The following is an 18690-nucleotide window of genomic DNA, read 5'->3' on the forward strand; positions in this document are numbered from 1 at the left end:
CCCACCCTGCACCCTCCACCCACCGCCCCCACCACGGACCCAGCCACGATGCTTCAGCAAACGGGGAGAGGGAGCAGGGACCGCCCCCGCCACCTCCCGGACCCTGCGCTGATGGGACGGACCCGGAGTGGGGGCAGCTCCCACCGTCACCGATGGGTGCTGCGGGACCATGGGGTGCCAGGCGGGGGGCACCACCCCCACGCTCAGCCAGCGTGCCCCTGGCAGAGCCTTCGGGTTTGGGGGCTCCCGGCGCACTCCAGGTTTGGGGGTAGATGCGGGGCTCCCCACAGCACTGCGGGTGCTCCAGCATCGCCCCAGGAGACTCCCCCCCCCCTCAATGGGCTGTGCCGCTGGGCTGGGGGCGAGGAAGCACTTTATGGGGGGGCTCTGGGGGCCACGGGGTGCGCAGTGCCGGGGAGTCCAGCACGGAGACGCCCCTTGGGGTGGGGAGGAGTTGATTTCCCCCAAATCCTGCCTGCTGACATGGATTCCCCCCCAGCAGCACCCTGGCGGGAAGAAGACACACCCCCCCACCCCCTTCCCCCCCCGAAGACTTTGGGGAGTAAACGCAGGGCTGGGAGGTTGAGAACTCACCTGCATTGCTGCAGGCATTGCCAATGGGGACGGGGCACCAAAACTGCTGGGGGTGAGGTGGCCTCCCTGAGGGGGCTGTTGTGAGATGGACCACCCGGAGCAGCCAGTGGGATGTCTCGGAGTAGCCACGACCCCTTGCCAGCAGCAGGCTGGTGGGAGCTCGGGTGCAGCTGGGACCCCCCCGCCCATCCCTGCCCAAAGGGTCCCCGAGGGGCGGTGGTGCTGGTGGGCCCCTCGTGCCCAGCCACCCACTACACTGGTGCTGCCATGCTGGTGGGCTTCATGGTGAGGATGCTGGCAGCCCACCCACGTGTCCCTGTTCCCCCTGTATCCCTCCCAGTCCCCCCCGAGGTGGGTTCCCCACGTTTTTTTGTTTTTTAACCATTCTGTAATTTATTACCCACATTTGCAAATGCCACCAATCCAAATTAAACTTAATTTATTGACGCTGCTGCTGGCCCTCAGCCCTTGCTGCACCCCACCCCCACCTAGGGCTGCAGGGGTGGGGGTGCTGCATAGTCCCCACCCCTAAACCCTCTGAAACCCACCAGAACCCCCCAGGTGATGCCACGGACCCCCAGCACCTTAGGGATTATTTTGGCTGCTCCCCACTTGAAGACCCCAAGCAGCTGCAGGAAGGTGAGGGGGCACCCCATGGGAAACCCCCTCAAGTGGGGTGAGGAGAGGGATGCCCCACACAGGCCCCTGGCCTCTAAAGACCTTTTGGGCGGTGATAATGAACAAGGTCTTGCGGGCATTGGGATGGGGACAAGAAGCATGCGAGGCTATTGGGGGAGCAGTCTGAGGTACACAAGGTGGGCAAGGAGACAAAGGACCTGGTCCCCACCTTGCTGGGACCAGTACAGCCAGCTTGGGAGGGTCACAGATCATGCTGGGACGCAGTTCTTCACGCTGGTTCCCCATCTTGCCCCCCTCCCCAGACCCTTCCCCACCTCCCCACACTGAGAGCTCCATCACACCCATTGCAAGAAACATGACAAAAATCACTCCAGATTTACCAAACACTGGGCACAACAAGATGGGGGTTTAGTGGGGGAAGTTCACACCGAACACCCCAGTTACAAACAGAGGGGGGACGTTGGGGGATGCCAGGGGGGCCTGGCCCATCCTTCATCTCAGCCGGAGTGGGGGGATGTGGGGTGTGGGGTAGCATCCCCCCCATCCCCCCTGGGGACAGGGAGAGCCTGGGGGGGGGCATCCCAGTGGGGAAGGCACGGTGGGAGGACCCCTGTCCTGGGGACCCCCACCCTGGGGGCCCTCCCAGAAGGACACTTGGCAAGGCTGGGGGCTGAGCACCCACAAGGGGACCCGGCTGCCAGCCCTGCTGCCCCCAAGGGCAACACAAACCCCGGGGGGATGGACCCAGCAAGTACCTAATGGGCAAACTGGGTGGGAGTGGGGGTATGCCCCGGAGGCACTGGTGGTGTGGGGTGGGCTCTGGGGGAAGGCACTGATCTGGCTCTGCTCTGGCAGGATTCCTGGGCTGGGGATGGGACTCCCAGCACAGGGACAGGCACTCCCAGAGTGGGGATGGGGACCCCACCACACAGGAATGGGACCCCTGTGGTGGGGACAGGGACTCTGGGGGTGGGGACAACACCCACCCAGGTGGGGACGGAATCCCCAGTATGGGGAAGATAGGAGCCCTGGGGACAGAACCTCTGGGTGGGATGGACCCTCAGGGTGGTGGTGGGACCCCTGGGGATGGGAGCAGCACCCCCAAGGTGGGGACAGGACCCCCAGGGTGGGAACAGGACCCTCAGGGATGTGGGACAGGCACCCCTAGGGCAGGTCCCATCCCCATGGTGGGGATGGGACTCCCAGGACTGGCGACAGGGACCCCTGTGGTGGGGACAGGGACACCTGGGCTGGAGATGGAACCCCCGGAGGTAGGGGCAGGGACCTATGGGGTGAGGACAGGAACTCCCAGGGATGGGGACAGCACATCCAGGGTAGGGATGGGGATCATCAGGGTGAGGGTAGAACTCCTGATGTGCAAAGAGAATGTGCAGGGTGGGGACAGGATCCTACAGAATTGGGACAGGGACCTACAGCAGGGGGATGGGACCCCCAGGGATGGTGACAGGCACCCCCTGGTGCCACCTTCCAGGGTGGGAGTGAGACATCCACGTTGGGAACAGGGACCCTCGGGGGATAGGTGCCCTGGGGTGGGGACAGGGATGCCCAGGGTGGAAACAGGAACCCTCACAGTGGGGAATGGGATGTTCAGGGTGGGAACAAGATCCTTAGAGGTGGGGATGGGGACCCTGAGCTCTGACTAGTGCTGTCCATGGGGGCAGGCTGAGCTATCCCATCCCATCCCATCCCATCCCAGGCATCATGAAGGCACTTGGGTTGAGACACGACTTTGCTCAGAGCCTCCTCCTTCTAGCTGTGAGGGGCCATGGGGGGAGCCAGGATCCCAGGGTTACCCTCAAACACCCCCTCCCCTATCCCTTCTCCCAATAAATAAAAAATAACTTAAATATGAGGGCGCCCTGTAGGAACCCTCATGTGAAATTATCTGACCAGGACCCACCACCCTGCTGTCCCCCCATGCCCCCTTCCCACGCCATTACCCCACATCCAGGGTGGGGGGTGGGCTGTGGAGGTCCGGGGGCTTCCACTGGCTGCTGGTGATGGTGGGATGAATGTATGCAGGATGTCGGACTGTGGGATGAAGGATCCTCAGCTGCAGGATGCACGGCTGCAGGATCTGGGATGCATATCCATGGGGCCCAGGATATGTGGCCGCAGGATACTGGGCTGCGGACACATGGCCACAGGATCTGAGGGATCTGGGATGCACAGCCGCAGGATCCGGGATGCACGGCTGCAGGATGCTGGGCCACAGGGTCCGGGATATGTGGCAGCAGGATGCAGAATGCACAGCCACGGGATCCAGGATGTGCATCTGTGGGACACAGGATGCTGGGCCGCAGGACACAGGACTGCAAGGTCTGGGATGCATGGCTGCAGGGTTTGGGATGCTGGGCCATGGGATGCACGGGATGCTGGACGTGCGGTGGCAGCTACTTGCGGAGCTGGAGGCTCTCCAGAAGGACGCGCTTGTGGCCAGGCTCCAGCACTCCAGCCTCCTCCAGGTCCTCCTCTGTGATGTCACTGGGAATGAGACACAAATGTGGGGCTCTCTGCCCCCGAGGGGCACCCCAGCCTCGGGTGGGGTCCCCATCTGGGGGTGTTAGAGCCCCCACTTGGGTTGCTGGGTGCCCCCTCAGGCTCCATCCTGTCCCTGCTGTGGCGTTTCGTGACCCTCAGGGGGCAGTGGGGATTCCCAGAGACAAAGGGCACCTTGGGGCAGCTGGGACCCCTGAGAGCAATGGGGCCCCCCTCAGGGCAGCACAGAACCTTTGGGGGCAGTTGGGACCTCCAGGGGAAGCAGGGACCCTCAGCGGGTAGTGGGGAACCCCCAGGGACAGTGGGGACCATCAAGGGCAGCACCCCCACGGACCTCCGCAGAACCCAGGCATCACTGACACCCTGGGGAAGACACAGACCCGCTAGGTTGGCCAGGCTGGTGGTGGGAGTGGGTGGGGGTCCCTCCCCACCGTTTTGGGGGGCTGCTCACCTGAGGAACTCCAGGTCATCCCAGCCATTGCGCACCAGCCCCTCCTCGTACCGCTCCAGCCCCAGCGCCCGCAGCCACTCGCCCACACCGGGCACGGCGCCCACACCACGGCCCAGCGCCTGCACCCCAACAGCCTCAGCACCATGGGGCCCCCAAAAGGGAGCCCCAGCTGAGGTGCTGAGGACCCCTGCCCACCCTGTTATCACCCACCTCCTCAGCAAGGTCCTCCTGGATGCTCTCCTGGATGGAGTGGGGAGGGAAGGCAAGGGGGCGGCCATAGTCAGGGTGCAGGCAACGGGGAGGCAGCCCCGCCTTGGCCAGCAGTGGCGGTGGGGGGACCACTCTCCCCTTCCCACCCCCGTAGTCCACCTCACTCAGCGTCTTGGCCATCTGCAGCACGGAGCAGGAACGGTCATCCAGCAGCCCTCCTGGCAGCCCCCCGGGAGTGGGCAGGCCCCCAACTGCAGGCAGCCCCCCGGTAACAGGCGTCCCACCAGCCCCCTCCATCCCAAATCCAGCCCTGGCGGCTGGGGGTGGCCGGGGGTGCAGCTTGGGTAGCGGAGCCTCTCCAAAGGCAGGAGGGTGGGATTTGGGGTCTTCACACCCAGTGGACACTGGCAGCTCCTTGGGGATGCCAAAGAAGGTGTTTGGGGGAGCTCCAGCTCCCGCGGCAGTGGCGGCGGGGGAAAATCCGGCGGCGGCAGGTTGAGGGTGCCAAGGTCCTCTTCCTCATCACTCTCGCCACCCCGGCTTGCCGAGGGGCACCGGCAGCGCTCCGGCACTGCCAGCTGCACCTTGGCCTTGGGGGGCTTGCCAGGGTCCCCCGGCACCAGCAGCTGGTGGGGGACGCCCTCCAGCACGTAGTATGCTGGGTTGTTGAAGCTGTTCTTCAGGGGACCCCCTGACAGCTCTGGCACTGCCTCCGCCTTGGACCTGCGGGCACAGGGGTGAGCATGGCACCCCCAGACCGCTCCCCCTCCCTAGCCCTGCCCATACTCCCTCACCGGCTTGGGGTAGCCTCATCCCTGGGGGGGCCGCGGTGTGCGGCAGGGGGCCGCGGTGCTGCTGCAGTGCTGCTCTTCTCAGGCTCCTCTGGGAGCTTTGCCAGAGTGGTGGTGGGGGGCTCAGCACTGGTGGGCTTCCGCCCTGCAGACCTGGCAACAGGAGGTGTTGGGTGGCCCATGGGGCTTGAACCTCCGCAATGGGTTCAGACCCCGAGGACACCCAGGACAAGGTTCAGACCCCGTGGAATGAGTCTCAGCAGCCCAAGTCAGGGCTCAGATGCCCAGGATGGGGCTCAGCCCTTCAGCACAGGGTTCAGTCACCAAAACACAGCCAGCGCCACATTTGGAGGCTGAGAGCCCCATCCCTGCCCTGTATGGCACAGAAGTGACACCTGGACTGTCCCCAGTCACATCCCACACACCAACCCAGAGGAATGCTCTGAGCAGTACCTGTGCTCAGGTGAATCCCTGAGACCTCCTGGCCCACAGGAACCGGTGCCCCCCACCCTGCCGAGCCCCGTCCCCCATACTTGGCATAGTCCTGGGTGGCCCTGGCACCTGGCGGCACCTTCCCTTTGCTGGCTGTCGTCTCATCCTTATCGACGCTGATCCACTCTGCCAGGGGACAGGGGCTCAGCAGTGGAGTCCTGTCCCCACCATCCCCCCTAGGGTGAGGGGTCCTCACCATAGAGCCTCTCGCGGGTGCCCAGGCGCTCCGTGGGCACCCGGACCTTCATGGAGCCACGGATGTTGCCTGTCTCCTCACCGCGGTGGGACAGGTAGGTGAGGAACTGCTGCGCTGTGCTGCCAATCATCGACTTCAGGGCAATGACACACTCCCCTGGGGGTGACAGTGGGGGAAGTTGGGCGTCTGCACCCCACAGACCCCCTGGTGATGGGGCAATGCTAGGGGGTGCTGGAGTGGACACTCACCGTAGGACTCGTAACCGTCAAGGGATTTGACAGTGAGCAGGAGATGCTGGTCCTGCAGGTACTCAATCTCGGAGAGGATGGGCTTCAGCTGTGGCCAAGGGGATGGGGTGCTGGCACTGAGTGGGGGTCTCCCTGCCTGCAGCTTTCCCCAGCACCCACCCTGTCAGTCCCCAGCCCCTCCTCACCGTGGGCAGCTGCCGGGAAGACCACTGCACCTTGAGGAAGTTGATGTTGTCACTGCTCTGGCTGTCGTTCTCGAAGCTCTTCTTGAACTCTGTGGTGGTAGAGGGAGATGGCATCACCACATCAGCCTCCCAGGACCCCATGAGCTTCCTGGGACCCCTCTAAAGCCCTTTGGGACCTCCCACTGCTATCCCAGCCCTCACCTTCCAGGCAAGTAGAATAGAACTCGATGAAAAACTTGGTTCGACTGGATGTCTTCACAATGGCCTCTATGCTCTCAAACTCGATGTATGCCTGCTCTGAGGACTTGGAAAGCCCTCCATGGAGAAGCAAGGCATTGGAATCCCCCTGGGACCTCCCCACTTAGAGGGAGAGGTTGGACCATGGAGGGGTGGGGGGACAGCAAAGTATCCCCATGGGCATAGGCACCTTTCTTGGAAACGAACTGGGATGTCACTCCCACTTCAAAGGAGCCGAAGACAGGCGAGTGGTCACTGGTGACAATGTCATCTGTGCACCCTGCAGCCAGTGCAGATGGGGAAGCAGTCAGGATGGAAGGGGGACTGTCCCCAGAACAGGGAGGAGGGTGCTGGGCGTGGTAACACTGCTCACCGTAAGCATTGCAGTTGACGTGAGTCTCAGGGTAAGACTTCCAGAGGATGCGGTCGCACCAGGACGGCACGTTGGTACGCACCTGGCGGGGGGGGGAGCGGGTGGGGGTTCAGATTGGGGTGTCCTCCACTCCCCTGACTCCCCCTGCCCCAGCACCTACCCCCGTGGGCTTCTGCTTGTGCCAGACATAGGTGTCCCGGGAGCCTCGCTCATAGCGGTATGTTGGGGGGAAGGTGATCTCCTCCTCACCTGCAGGGACAGCAGTGGGTCAGGACAGTCCCAACAGCAGGGGCTGCACCCCCAGACCGTCTTGGAGCCCCCCTAGTCCTCACCGAAGCGCAGGAACACTTTGTGCTTCTCCTTCTCCAGGTTGAGCTGGTCCACCTTCAGCAGCGGCTCCAGCTCCTTGCGGCTGATGTAGTTGAGGATCTCCTGCAGGAACAGAGGGGCTGGCACTGGGCTGGGAAGGAGACCCTGACACCCCCACCCCCACCCCCTTTCCCAGACCTGGATGTCCATGTCTAGGCGGTAATTGAGGTCCCCGAACCAGAAGAGGTGGGTGAAGCGAAGGGAGATGTCAAAGGAGCTCAGCTGCTTATCCCCCAGTGAGAGCAGGCGCAGGATGTCCAGGTAGTTCTGGTTCCTCCTGAAGCACAGGACACAGGGATAGTGTATCACAGACATGGGGACAGGGGCAACAGCCCTCTCCTGGCCCAGCCCAGGGTGGGGGTGCTCACCGTGCAGTCTTCTCATTGCCGGAGGTCAGGTGGCAGTTGACAAAGCCAAAGGAGGTGCCATTGAACATGAAGGAGACACCCACAGCGCCTTTGTTCCCTGTGAGGAAATGGGGACATGGGATGGGATCAGGCAACCCCTGATCCTCCCTCAGGGATGGGCACCCAGCCGGCTCCAGGTCACGGTGATGGGGCACAGTCCCCACCTGGCCAGCCAGCACGAGCACGTGCAGCCTGGCACACACCCAGAGCCTTCCTCACGAAACACAGCCCCCCAGAGTCCCCCTCGTGTCAAGCACACTCATGCACAGCCTCCTCATGCAACACAAACGTTCCCAGAGCCTTCCCTGTGCACTGCACATAAAGCCCTCCTCGTGAGACACACACACAAACCCCTCCTCATGCAACACACGTGCTCTGGGACCCCTCCCTGTGCATCAACAAGACCCCTCCTTGTGCAACACACACACTGGGACCCCTCCCCATGCAATGCCCACATACCAGGACTCCTCATCATGCAAGGTACACATGCTGAGACTCCTCCTCATGCAACACATGCAACAACAGAACCCCCCCACGAGGCAGATACCCCAGGACCCCCCCAGTGCAGTGCACACTCCCTGTGTCCCTCTAGGCCCTGCTGTGCCCCTACCCAAGGTGTTGGCGATCCCTGTCTTGACGCTGGAGGTGCTGACGTGGCTGATGCGGTTCTCATGCTCTGGCTTCACCAGCACCACCACCTTGATGTTCCACAGGGACTGCATGGCCACCTGTGGGTGCCAGCACCCTCAGCCCCCTGCCAGCATGTGCTGGGGCCTCTGGTGCATCCACAGTGGATGCTCATTACTGCTTCATCCCAGCCTCTCCCACCAAAGGCTGTTCCCCAGGGAATCCCACCACCATCAACCAGTATCCACAGCTACCCAGCACCAGGAGAGCACCCCAAAATACCTGGTGTCAGCAGACCTGGAGCACCCACAGCCACCCAGCACCACGAGAGCACCCCCAAACAGCCAGTGTCACAGAGCCAGAGCACAGCGAACCCCGGGACACTGAGCATCACACACCTCCACCACCCACCGGTGCCTGCACCCACAGCCCCCAGGGTCCCCTGGACCCCCTGGTTCTTACCGGGCGGTATTCAACCTCTGTGAAGTCCTTGAGGACAGTGCGCAGAAAGTCCACCCACTCCTTGTCCCCCAGGGAATTCTCCTGGGTGCCGAAGACGTAGATGTCATGCGGTATGGCCATCGTCACCTCATCCAGGGTCTTGCCCAACCCCTTGGAGGTGATCCACGAAGTGATGTTCTTCGGGGGGGGAACACTGCCTGCAGGGGGTACAGCACAGTTAGGGGGGACCCCAGGGCCTTGACACCCCACTGTGGGCCGCCCCCGACCCCGCTCACCCATGTTCCAGGTGCCAATGAAGACAGAGATCATGTCAGGCTCGTCCTGGTGAGAATGCTTGTTCTTCATCAGCTGCAGGAGCTGGCAAAAGGCCTCGCGCTTCTGCAGGAGGGGGCAGTGAGGGGGGGCAGAGGGGCTACCCACAACCCTCTCCAGCCCCCCTGCTTTGGCTCAGCCAAACTTGGCATCTTCAGGGCATGGAGGATTGCCTCAGGGACATCACCCAGCCATCAGGCACCAGTACCCAGCGCCTGTCCCCAAGCCTTACCAGGGCCCAGGGGTTAGATCCTGCCCCACCCCATCCCCACAAGGGACCCCTTGTGCCCTGCCACCCCCAGCTGAGCATTACCCACCCGGGCACTGACAAAAACGAAGTCTTTCCGTTGCGTTTTATCCTTTTCCTTCTCAAAAACGATGCCCAGTTTGTTCTGCACCCGCTGCGACTTGATCAGCTGCCGGACTGGCAAGGAGTGGCAAGAACTGGGAGGGTGCTGGGTGCCAGCTGGGTGCTGCAACCCCCCCAGTCCATGCTTTGGGGGACCCCCAGGATGGGAACACCCCCGGCATGAGGAAATCCCCCAGATTCCAGCCCACCGAGCCCCACAGGGATGCTCCCCAGCACAAAGGCAGTTCCACGCGTGCTGGGGCCCCCCAGATGCCTCCCCACTCACTCTTGTCATGGGTGAAGGTGTTCCAGTCCTCCTGGGAGTCCTTCTGCTTCTTCAGCACCACTAGCTTCCCCCCCTCCACATCCACGCTCAGCGTGTACTTCTGTGACTTCCCAATCTTGGTCAGGTCTCCCAGGGTGATATCCAGCTTCACCTGCCAGGGGACACTGGGATGAGGGAGGACACAGGGGAGACCCCAGCACCCAATCTGGCATCTGACCTCCCCCAGAGACACCTAGGAGTCTGTGCCCTCAGTGTCACACCAGAGGCACTCAGCTGATGCCGAAATCCCCTCAAAACTCCAAAACTGGGCAGCGCAGAGGGTAGGGTAGGGTAGGGCTCACCTCAAATGTCTGCACTGGGATGCTCTTGGCCTTGCGGGACAGGGGCTGGGGGTTGGTGGCGGGGGTGGCCGAGCTCATCTCCTGCAGGGCTTTCAGTGCCTGCCAGAGACCCCAGCAGGGTCAGCCAAGAGTTCACCAGTCCCCCCAGCTCCACCAACCCCTCCAGTCCCACCAATGTTCCAAGCCCCGCCAGCCCTCACAGTCCACAGGGCACCAATGGCCCCCTCAGCTCTACCAGCACCAGCTCCACTGGCCCTCCCCAGTCCCTCTGGTGCCTCAATCCCACAAGCCCATCTCCAGACCCCCAGCTCCACCAGCCTAGCAATCCCTGTCAGCTGCCCCAGTCCCACCAGTGCCCTCAGCCCCACAGCCCCTCCAGTTCATCCAGACCCCTCAGGACACCCTCATCAGGCCATCCACTCCTGCATCCCCAGCCTCACCTTCTTCTCGATGGAGGACAGGAAATCTTTCAGCACAGAGAGTTTCAGCACCAGGCTCTCCAGCTCCTGCTCTCCGCTCTGCCCTGCTGTCTGGAACCCCCAGCAGGTCACCCCAGCACTGGGATGTGAACCCCACACCACCACAGATCCTCCCTCCCCACCCCAAGCGGCAGGGTCCCTGGGATGGGGTAGGATGCTGGGTATTTCTCCACAGGCTTTCCCACCACCCACGGTGGGGTCTGTGGGTGCAGACCATGGTGGGGGGTTGCCACTGCTGTGTCCCCATATTCCCCTCACCTGCTGCAGGATCTTGGAGACCATGGGGGAGCTCTGCTGGTCAAACACCTTGGAGAGGATCTCCAGCCCTGCCAACACCTTGTCCACCTCACTGGAGGGGCAAGAGGAGCCAGCTCAGTGGGTGGCACAGCTGTCCCTCCATCTGCCCCAGCGTCCAGCACCCACCTGTGCAGCCGTTTGCAGGAGGTGACGAGGGTTTTGTTGAGGTGGGGGAGGCTGTTAGCCCCTCCCTTCACCGCCTCCAGGTCCAGGGTGTAGCTGCCCTTCAGGTACTCGTGGGAGATGCTGCTGAGCCCATTGGTGCTACAGACAAAGCACTCAGGGGGTAAGAGCCAGCAGGGAGGAGCAGGGGACAGACAGGGCACAGGCAGGAGACAGACAGACCCTCACCTCTCCACTGGCCCCTCCGGCACAGATGGTCCCAGGCCAGTGGGGCTGAGCCCCACTGAGCTGCCAGAGAAACTGGTGGAGCCAGAGCGCGGTGGCAACGGCGGCTTCTCATCCTCTCCATCTGCAACGGGGCAATAAGGGGCCAGTCACCACCACCCCAGGGGCCTCAGGACCCTATTCACCCGCCCATGTCACCCTGCCATACCCGAGTAGTCCCTGTCCTCCGCGGTCTCCTTCTCTTTCTCCCTCTCGACAGGGAAGAGCAGGGTGCAGACCAGCCCCTGGTTGGGCTGCAGGTACAGGGCAATCAGCTCGCTGAGCGTCTTGAAGCGCCGGACCTGCACCCCCTGTGACGTCTGTGGGGACGTGGAGACACCGGGGCCATCAGTCCCTGCAGCCAGCATCACTGGACCCCCCAGGTGGAGACACCACCAAGCAGGGAACCCACCACCCAGGGATGCCACCATGCAGGGACCCCCAGGCAGGGATAACACCTTGCAAGGATCCCCTCATGCAGAGCTGCCACCATGCAGGGATGTTCCCATGAAGAGACACCCACACAGGGACCCCCTCATGCAGAGACTCCCATGAAGATATCCTCCCACACAGAGATGCCACCGTGCAGGAACGCCTCCATGCAGGGGCCCCCATGCAGGATGGGGGGCTGACCCCACAGCCTCCCGGTGGAGAGCAGGCCCTGGTGCAATGGAGCCTGCAGGGCTGGTAGGTGGGCTGGCAGGGTGCAGGCAGCAGCCATCCCTTGGCCTCCTCCCTCCCAGGAGCAGCTTTTCCTGCCCGCCTGGCCAGCACAAAGAGGGTTCTGTTGCTCTAAAAATACCCGGTGCCACAGCCAGCCAAGACGAGCACAGCCAAGCCATCTGGCACAGTCGGGCACGCATGTGGCACTGGGCCAGGGCTGAGCCCAGCACAGCCAGAGAGACAGGCAAACTCACGGCATGAGGTCAACACTGAGCACTGCTGAGCTGGAGACCCCCACTGCCCGTGAGCCACAGGGTGTCCCATGCCTGCGCTGCCCACCTGCACAGCCAGGAAATCCTCCTCGTCCGGCAGGATGCGGTAGGTGTGGACGTGTTTCTGGAACCTGTGGCAGCAGGGAGGGCATCAGGGTGCTGGGGGTTGGGTGGCATCCCCCCACCTGCCTGCATGGCCCCCACCAGCCCCAAAGGGATGCCCAGTACTCGTCCAGCCAGACCCCTACTTCACCAGCACTCACAATGAGGAGCTCCAATACTGCTATCCCCCATGGCATGCAAGGAGCTGACAGGGAAACCCATGGAAAACCCACGGGAAAATGCTTGCAGGACGGGTACTGGGAGTCCTGGATAGGTGCTGAGAGTCCCAGAGGGACTCCCCCACTTGCTCTGACCCCACCATTGCTGCCCTGGCCACACTGCCTGTCTGCGCCAGAGGCACTGTCCCCAGCTCACAGCACAGGCAGGAGCTGGCAGGCGCAGTGTGAGGAGCCAATTCAGTTTTAGTTATGCCTCAACAATGGCTGTCGGAGGCATGTGGAGGAGAGGTGCACATGTGCCACGTGCAGGAGGCAGCTAGAAGAAGCCTTGGTCTCTGGGAGGACTTCGCCTGGCAACACCTCCCATGAGGCAGGCAGCAGGAGATACTGTGGAGGGGCTTCCCCAATCAGGTCACGAAAAGGTCTCTGCCAACAGACGGCAAAGAAAGGTTGGTTCCCTGTCCTCGGGTGGACTTTGGGAAGGGCCAGAGGGGTATAAAAACCGACTGCGTCACAGCTCGCTGGGTCTTGCTCCTGCTCGCTGCTCCCGCTCACTCCCTCCTTTGCCATGGCCTCCGCCTGCCTTCTGGCTCTCCTGCCCTCGCTGGCTCGCTCCCACACCTGTCCTGCCTTCCTGTGTGCCTGACCGCCGCCTTGCCACTTCGCCCCGCGGCCTTGCCTGGGCTGCCCGCTTCCAACCCTGCCGCGCCGATCACTGCCCGCCCTGCCGCCCCGATCCAGCCGGTCGCCATGACCCTGCCCGGGGTCCTGCTCCTCCCGTCCCCAGTGCCCACTCACCGCGTGTCCGGCGCCGTCGCCGCGGGAGCCGCGCCCCGCCGGGAGCCGCGCAGGCCCGCTAAGAGCCAGCCCGGCCACCGGCAGGCAGCGTGCACACCCCCCGCCGCCTGGACACCGACAGCACTGCCCTGCCTCGCTGGGGGTAACACCCTCTTTTCCTCTCTGTCCTCTCTCTCTCTCTCTCTCTCCTCTCCCCTATTCCTTTTCCATTTTCCTTTCTTCTTTTCTGTCTGTTCTAGCCCTCTTTTGTTTGGGCAACTCGTTTTCCTTCTCCTTTTTGTTACCAATAAACGGTTTTTCAGATACAACGTTTGCTTCATTTGGCTTAATTTCATCCCGACCATCCATTTTTAAAAGAAGTCTCCGCAGTTCCCCACAGTGGAACGTGACACACAGGCAGGAGCTGGCAGGAGCAGGCAGGACCTGGCAGCCAGGACGCCAGGAAACAATTTATTTTCCAGTGGAAGCTGACAGGAACCAGGGACGTGATCCCGGGGCAGGGGTGACGGGCAGCGCTAAGAGATGGGGTGACAACATCAGGGGCTGCAAGAAGCAGGATTGGGACCCGTCCCCATCTCAGGGACTCCAGGAGACAGGGAGCCTCGGCACTGCCAGACCTCCCCACTCCAGTGCTGTCAGCAGGGACGGTGGCTTCTCAGCTGGCCTGTGGCCACAGAGGTCACCATGAGCATCGAGGTGGCTGTCACCACACCAGAGCCACTGGTCCACTCGGCTGCTGTGCCCCCTGGCCCGGTGGCACCTTGACACAGGGCTGGAGGACTGGGACAAGGCAGCATCCGTCCCCCCATGCTGTGCCTGGACAGGGTGCCATGCCCCTACATCCTACCCCACAGTGTCAGGTCCCCTGGTGTCACCCCACAGTTCTGGTTACCCTGCCACCACCCAACAGCACCAGGTCCCCTGGTGCTACCACACCCCCTGCAGTGCCAGGTACCCCATTTTTCCTCCCTCCTCTGCAGGTATGACCCACCCCAGCACCGTTGGGGTCTTCCCAGGTGCCCCACGCCCAGTCAGAGGTCACTGGGGGGTGGGACCACAGGGAACCCTCCAAGCGGTAGGGTAGCTGAATGGGAATCCACTATGGGGGGCCTGTATGGAAAACCCCGCTGGGCTGGGTAAGGGCATCAGGAGCTCCCAGCTCAAAGGAGTCTGTGGGAGAATCCCAGCTGGTAGGATGGGGGGGCACAAAGAGACAGCCCCAAATGAAGGTAGCATAAGGGGTCTCTGTGGGAAGTTCTAATGTTCCATAGCAGGAACACCAGTGGAGGTGCGATGGGGGGTGCAAGAGGAACCCCAGCACAGCACCAGTATGTAGAACTCCAAATTGGAGGGGGAAGGAGCAGGACCCCTAGAAGGAACCTCAGCTGTGGGGGAGGACAACGGGTTCCCTATGGATAACCAACAGGGGGCTGGAGGGACACCCAGCACAGGGCCCCCCTGGCTGCCTAGTCCCGCACCATTGGTGGCTGCTATTTTGGTGAGCCATGACGGGGGGGCCAGAGAGCACCGGGCTTGGACACAAAGAGCCTTTATGAGGGAGCAACGGGACTCCCCTGTCAGCTCTGACGCACAGCCAGCACCCTGCCACAGCACAGCAGGCACCCCCATGTCCCCAGTGCCCTGTGGCGCACAGAGGGGCACCTACCACCCTACTCCACCAAGAGGGAGGTGTGGGCACTGTGCCGAGGGGGACACCATATGCCCACTGGCAGCACCCTGGCACTGGTGTCCCCATGAACTGGCAGTGAGCCAGGATGAAGGCTCCAGCCCCCATGCTCCTGTGGGACACCACACCAGGACTGTCCCCGCTGGCACTGCTCACCAACCGGCAATGTCAGCATGCCCTGTGGTGCCACTGCCACAGCACTGTGGGTTCCAGCGATGCCCCAATATGCCACAGTGAGGCCACAAGTGAGACACCCCGGTATGCCACGGTGAGACACCCCAGTGTGCCATGGTGAGGGCACAGTGAGATGGCCTGGTTTGCCACATCCAGCCCGGTGAGGCCATGATGCACCGGCGGGAGGGTTAAAGGAAGCCGACGCTGCCGGGATCCCGCTGCAGTTCCCTTTCCTCCTCCTGACCCTGCAGCTATTTTTAGGGCTCCAGCAATAGCCGGGGCCAATGGCCCCACAGCCCTGTCCACCCACTCACTGGCAATGGGGGTGCCTGGTGAGATCACACTACCAGGGACTCCCAATAGTCCTTATTGGAGTGCAGCCTCTCAACTTGACATCCCCATGACGGGTTTTGCCATGCTGCGTGGTCCCATCCCACAGCCCAGCCATGTGGCATCCATGGCCTCCTCGCCAGGCAGTGATCCCGCGGGGGATCAATGAGAGACACCCCTTACCCAGGCACCTGCACCACCATGCTCTCTGCAGCCCCCTGTCACCCACACTGGTGCCACAATGACCTCCTGCCCCATGGCACCATCAGGTGCCAGAATCGCGTGCTCTCCCAGTGCTGTGCCCGCTGCTGCTCGCCAGCCCAGCTTTGTGGTGGGGAGCCAGTGCCCAGAGCCATGCTGTGCCCACGTGGCTGGGAAACTGTATTTGCCACTGTCCACGGACAAGAACAACCATGCCACCATGCAGACTGAATGCCTGACACCTGCATGTGGCACCAGCACACAGCAACCCCAGGCCAGGGCAGGCCAGCTCACAGTGCACTCCCAGTTCTCCCACAGGCTCTCAGGGCACAGAAAAGCTTTGAGTTGAGGTGCCCTTACCACCACTCCACAACCACATCAAGGTCCAGGTGGTGGCACAGGTAGCCAGCCTCGAGCAAAGCCAGTGGCATGCCCTGGGAGCTCCCCAGGAGCACCCCAGCACATGGAACGTCACCAGCACACTGAGCTGCCAGAGGCCCCAGGTATGGTGGGGTGCTGGGATGCACCACCAGGCAAAGGCCCTTCAGGACCCCCAGGGCTGTCAACACTCACACAAGACCTGGCACAAGCTGAGAGCCATGGAGTCCCATGGCACAACTCAAGGGCACAAAGCTGTCCCCCCTCCCTAAGTTGCGGACCCCCACACATGAGGGCAGGAGCTGGGGCCCCCCAGTGCCATGGGTAGGCTCGGGAACCCCAAGAGTGTGGGGGAGGGGCCAGGCCCCCCATCTCATAGACCCCCATGGTAGCAATGTGGGTGTCACAGCCCCCCTGGAACCAGCCCAGTATCCCCCCAGTGCCCAGAGATCCCCAGCCCCTCCAGCACCCCCCCATCTGTTGGTGTCTGGTCTCCTGGGACACCCAGGCCAGAGTGGGTGCCATTCCCCTGATGCCCTGTTTCCCAGAAGTGCCCAGGTCCCTCTGAACCCCCAGGTCTCCTCATGTCTGTGCCCTGCCAGCACCCACTGACCAGAGCTGCTCCAGTCTCCCTGTACCCAAATTCCTATCAGCTGAGTTCTCCGAATTCCTAGCAACCCCCACAGTACTGGTGACCCCCATGGACGCTGCATCACCCCAGGTGGGTCCCTGCCTCTGCCTGCTGCCCTCTTGGTGTTGCTACCCCCCAAAGCTCCCTGCGTGCTCCCCTGGATCCGTTCTAGTGATCCCTACTGCTTCCCCTGCCAGTGCTCCCTTGGAGCCCTCCCTCCCGCCCTCGGTTCCTCTCCCACTGTTCTTCCCGGGCCCCTGCCAGTGCTTCCCTGGACACCCGCCCTGTGTACCCCAGTGCTCCCCTGATTCCCTGAAGTGACCCCCCCATGACGCCCCAGTGCTCCCCTGGTACCTCGCTGGTGCTCCTCCAGATCCTCCCCGTTGTTCGCCCAGGACCCACCCCCGGCTCCCCTCCCGACCCCCTGCTCTCCTCGGACCATCCCCGAGGCCTCTTCGGTGCCCCCCTGAATACTCCACTCCTACGCCCGGATCTCCCCCGGTACCCCCGCCCCGTTTCTCCCGGGACCCCCCCAAAGCTCCGGCGGTACCTCGCCGGTGCTCCCCCAAACTCCCCCCTGCTGCTCCCCCAGGGTCGCCCCCGGTCCTCCCCCCGACACCCTGCCCGTGCCTCCACAGCTCCCCCGGCCCCGAGCCGGTCCCCTCCCGGTGCCCCCCCCCCCCCCTCCAGCCACCCCGATGGCCGCTCCCGGATCTCCCCCTATGCCCCCCCGGTACCTCGTGGGTGTCCCCCCGGCACCCCCCCGCCCGCACCCCACTCACAGCAGGCAGAGCGCGTAGGCCCCCGCCACGCTCTCGCTGTCCCGCACCAGGAAGCTGCCGTCCCGCCCGGCCCGCGCCAGCTGCTCCTCGGCCGCCGCCCGGCTCAGGTCCCGGTGGTACCAGGGGGGCACCGGCACCGGGGCTGCCCCTCCCGCGCCCCCGAGCCCCCCGCGCCCGCCATGCTCCGCCGCCGGGGCCGCGCCGCGGGGCCGCGCTCTGAGGGGAGGGGGGACCCGGGGGGCGGGCTCCGGGGCGGGGAAAGGTGGGGGGACGGGGACATCCAGGGGACACGCGGGGGCTTCGGGCGTTGGGGGCACCGGGGGCCCCCAGGGGGCCACCGACCAAGTACCCAGGGGCGCACGGGGAGATCCGGGATGGCCACCGGGGGGCGGTCGCGGGAGGAGACCCGCGGGGGTCGAAGGGGCACCGGAGGGGACCCGCGGGGGATCCTGGGGGAGCAGCAGGACGGAGCTTGGGGGAGCAGCAGTGAGGTGACGGGGGAGCATTGGTGGGGTCCTGGGGGTCGCACCGCGAGAGGCACCGGGGCAGATCCGGGGCCATGAATAGGATGTTCAGGGGGGCATCTGGAGGTCCGATCGAGGGGCAGCGGCACCGAGGGGCGGAGAGCACCGGGTAGCGGGCAGCAGTAATGGGGAGGATGGGGAGCACCGGGGGGGACGCACCAGGGAGGGGGGAAGCATTTGGAGAGACAGGGACACCAGGGGAGCAGCGGGGGATTGGGGGCACCCAGGGGCGTACCGAAGGGAGAGGCGGGGGCACCGGCAGTGTGAGGGTAGCAGGGAGCCGGGCACTGGGGAAAGGGGGGCTGCGGTGGGGCAGGCCTGGGGCCGGGCTGGGACCAGGGGCTGAAAAAGTGGGGGGCACGACCGGGTTTCGCCATCAAAACCGGGGACTTCTCCATGGCCCAGGGATCGGGACAGTGCCACCCCACAGCTGGGATCACGGAGCATGTGGGGAAAGAGACCCCTGGGGTGGGCTCCGGACCGGCAGAACTCCCTTGACAGCTATGCTCTCCCCGGGATGTCCTCCCCTTTTTCCCCATAATTTTCCCAGTCCCATCCTGTGCACCAGTGAGGTAATGCCCGGTGTCAGTGATCCCCGGAGCTGTGTCAGGTGCTGGGACACATTCAATGATCCCGTCCCCCTGGGCCCCAGTGGCAAGCAGCCCTGTGCCTTCTGCTTTGCCCGACACAGTGGTTTGGGGGAGGCAGTGCCAGGCA

At 63.6% G+C, this 18690-nt stretch overlaps 1 protein-coding gene across 1 annotated transcript; it reads right to left on the minus strand.

Annotated features, from left to right (window-relative positions):
- Positions 1-1016: 1016 nt before the first annotated feature.
- INPPL1 (inositol polyphosphate phosphatase like 1) lies at positions 1017-18010 on the minus strand. The gene is given in 30 exon segments (XM_039550711.1): positions 1017-3738; positions 4205-4404; positions 4406-4860; positions 4863-5137; positions 5209-5358; positions 5739-5823; positions 5894-6049; positions 6142-6229; positions 6327-6415; positions 6528-6641; positions 6754-6843; positions 6937-7018; positions 7097-7185; positions 7269-7368; positions 7444-7582; positions 7674-7770; positions 8323-8440; positions 8802-8998; positions 9077-9179; positions 9431-9537; positions 9749-9899; positions 10090-10188; positions 10530-10619; positions 10827-10917; positions 10992-11129; positions 11217-11337; positions 11422-11572; positions 12255-12318; positions 17450-17665; positions 17799-18010. Coding segments are annotated over 30 exon segments (4158 nt in total). The 3' UTR covers positions 1017-3647.
- Between the last annotated feature and the right edge of the window lie 680 nt (positions 18011-18690).

Source organism: Corvus cornix, chromosome 1, assembly GCF_000738735.6.
Source record: "Corvus cornix cornix isolate S_Up_H32 chromosome 1, ASM73873v5, whole genome shotgun sequence".
Classification (NCBI taxonomy): Eukaryota; Metazoa; Chordata; class Aves; order Passeriformes; family Corvidae; genus Corvus; species Corvus cornix.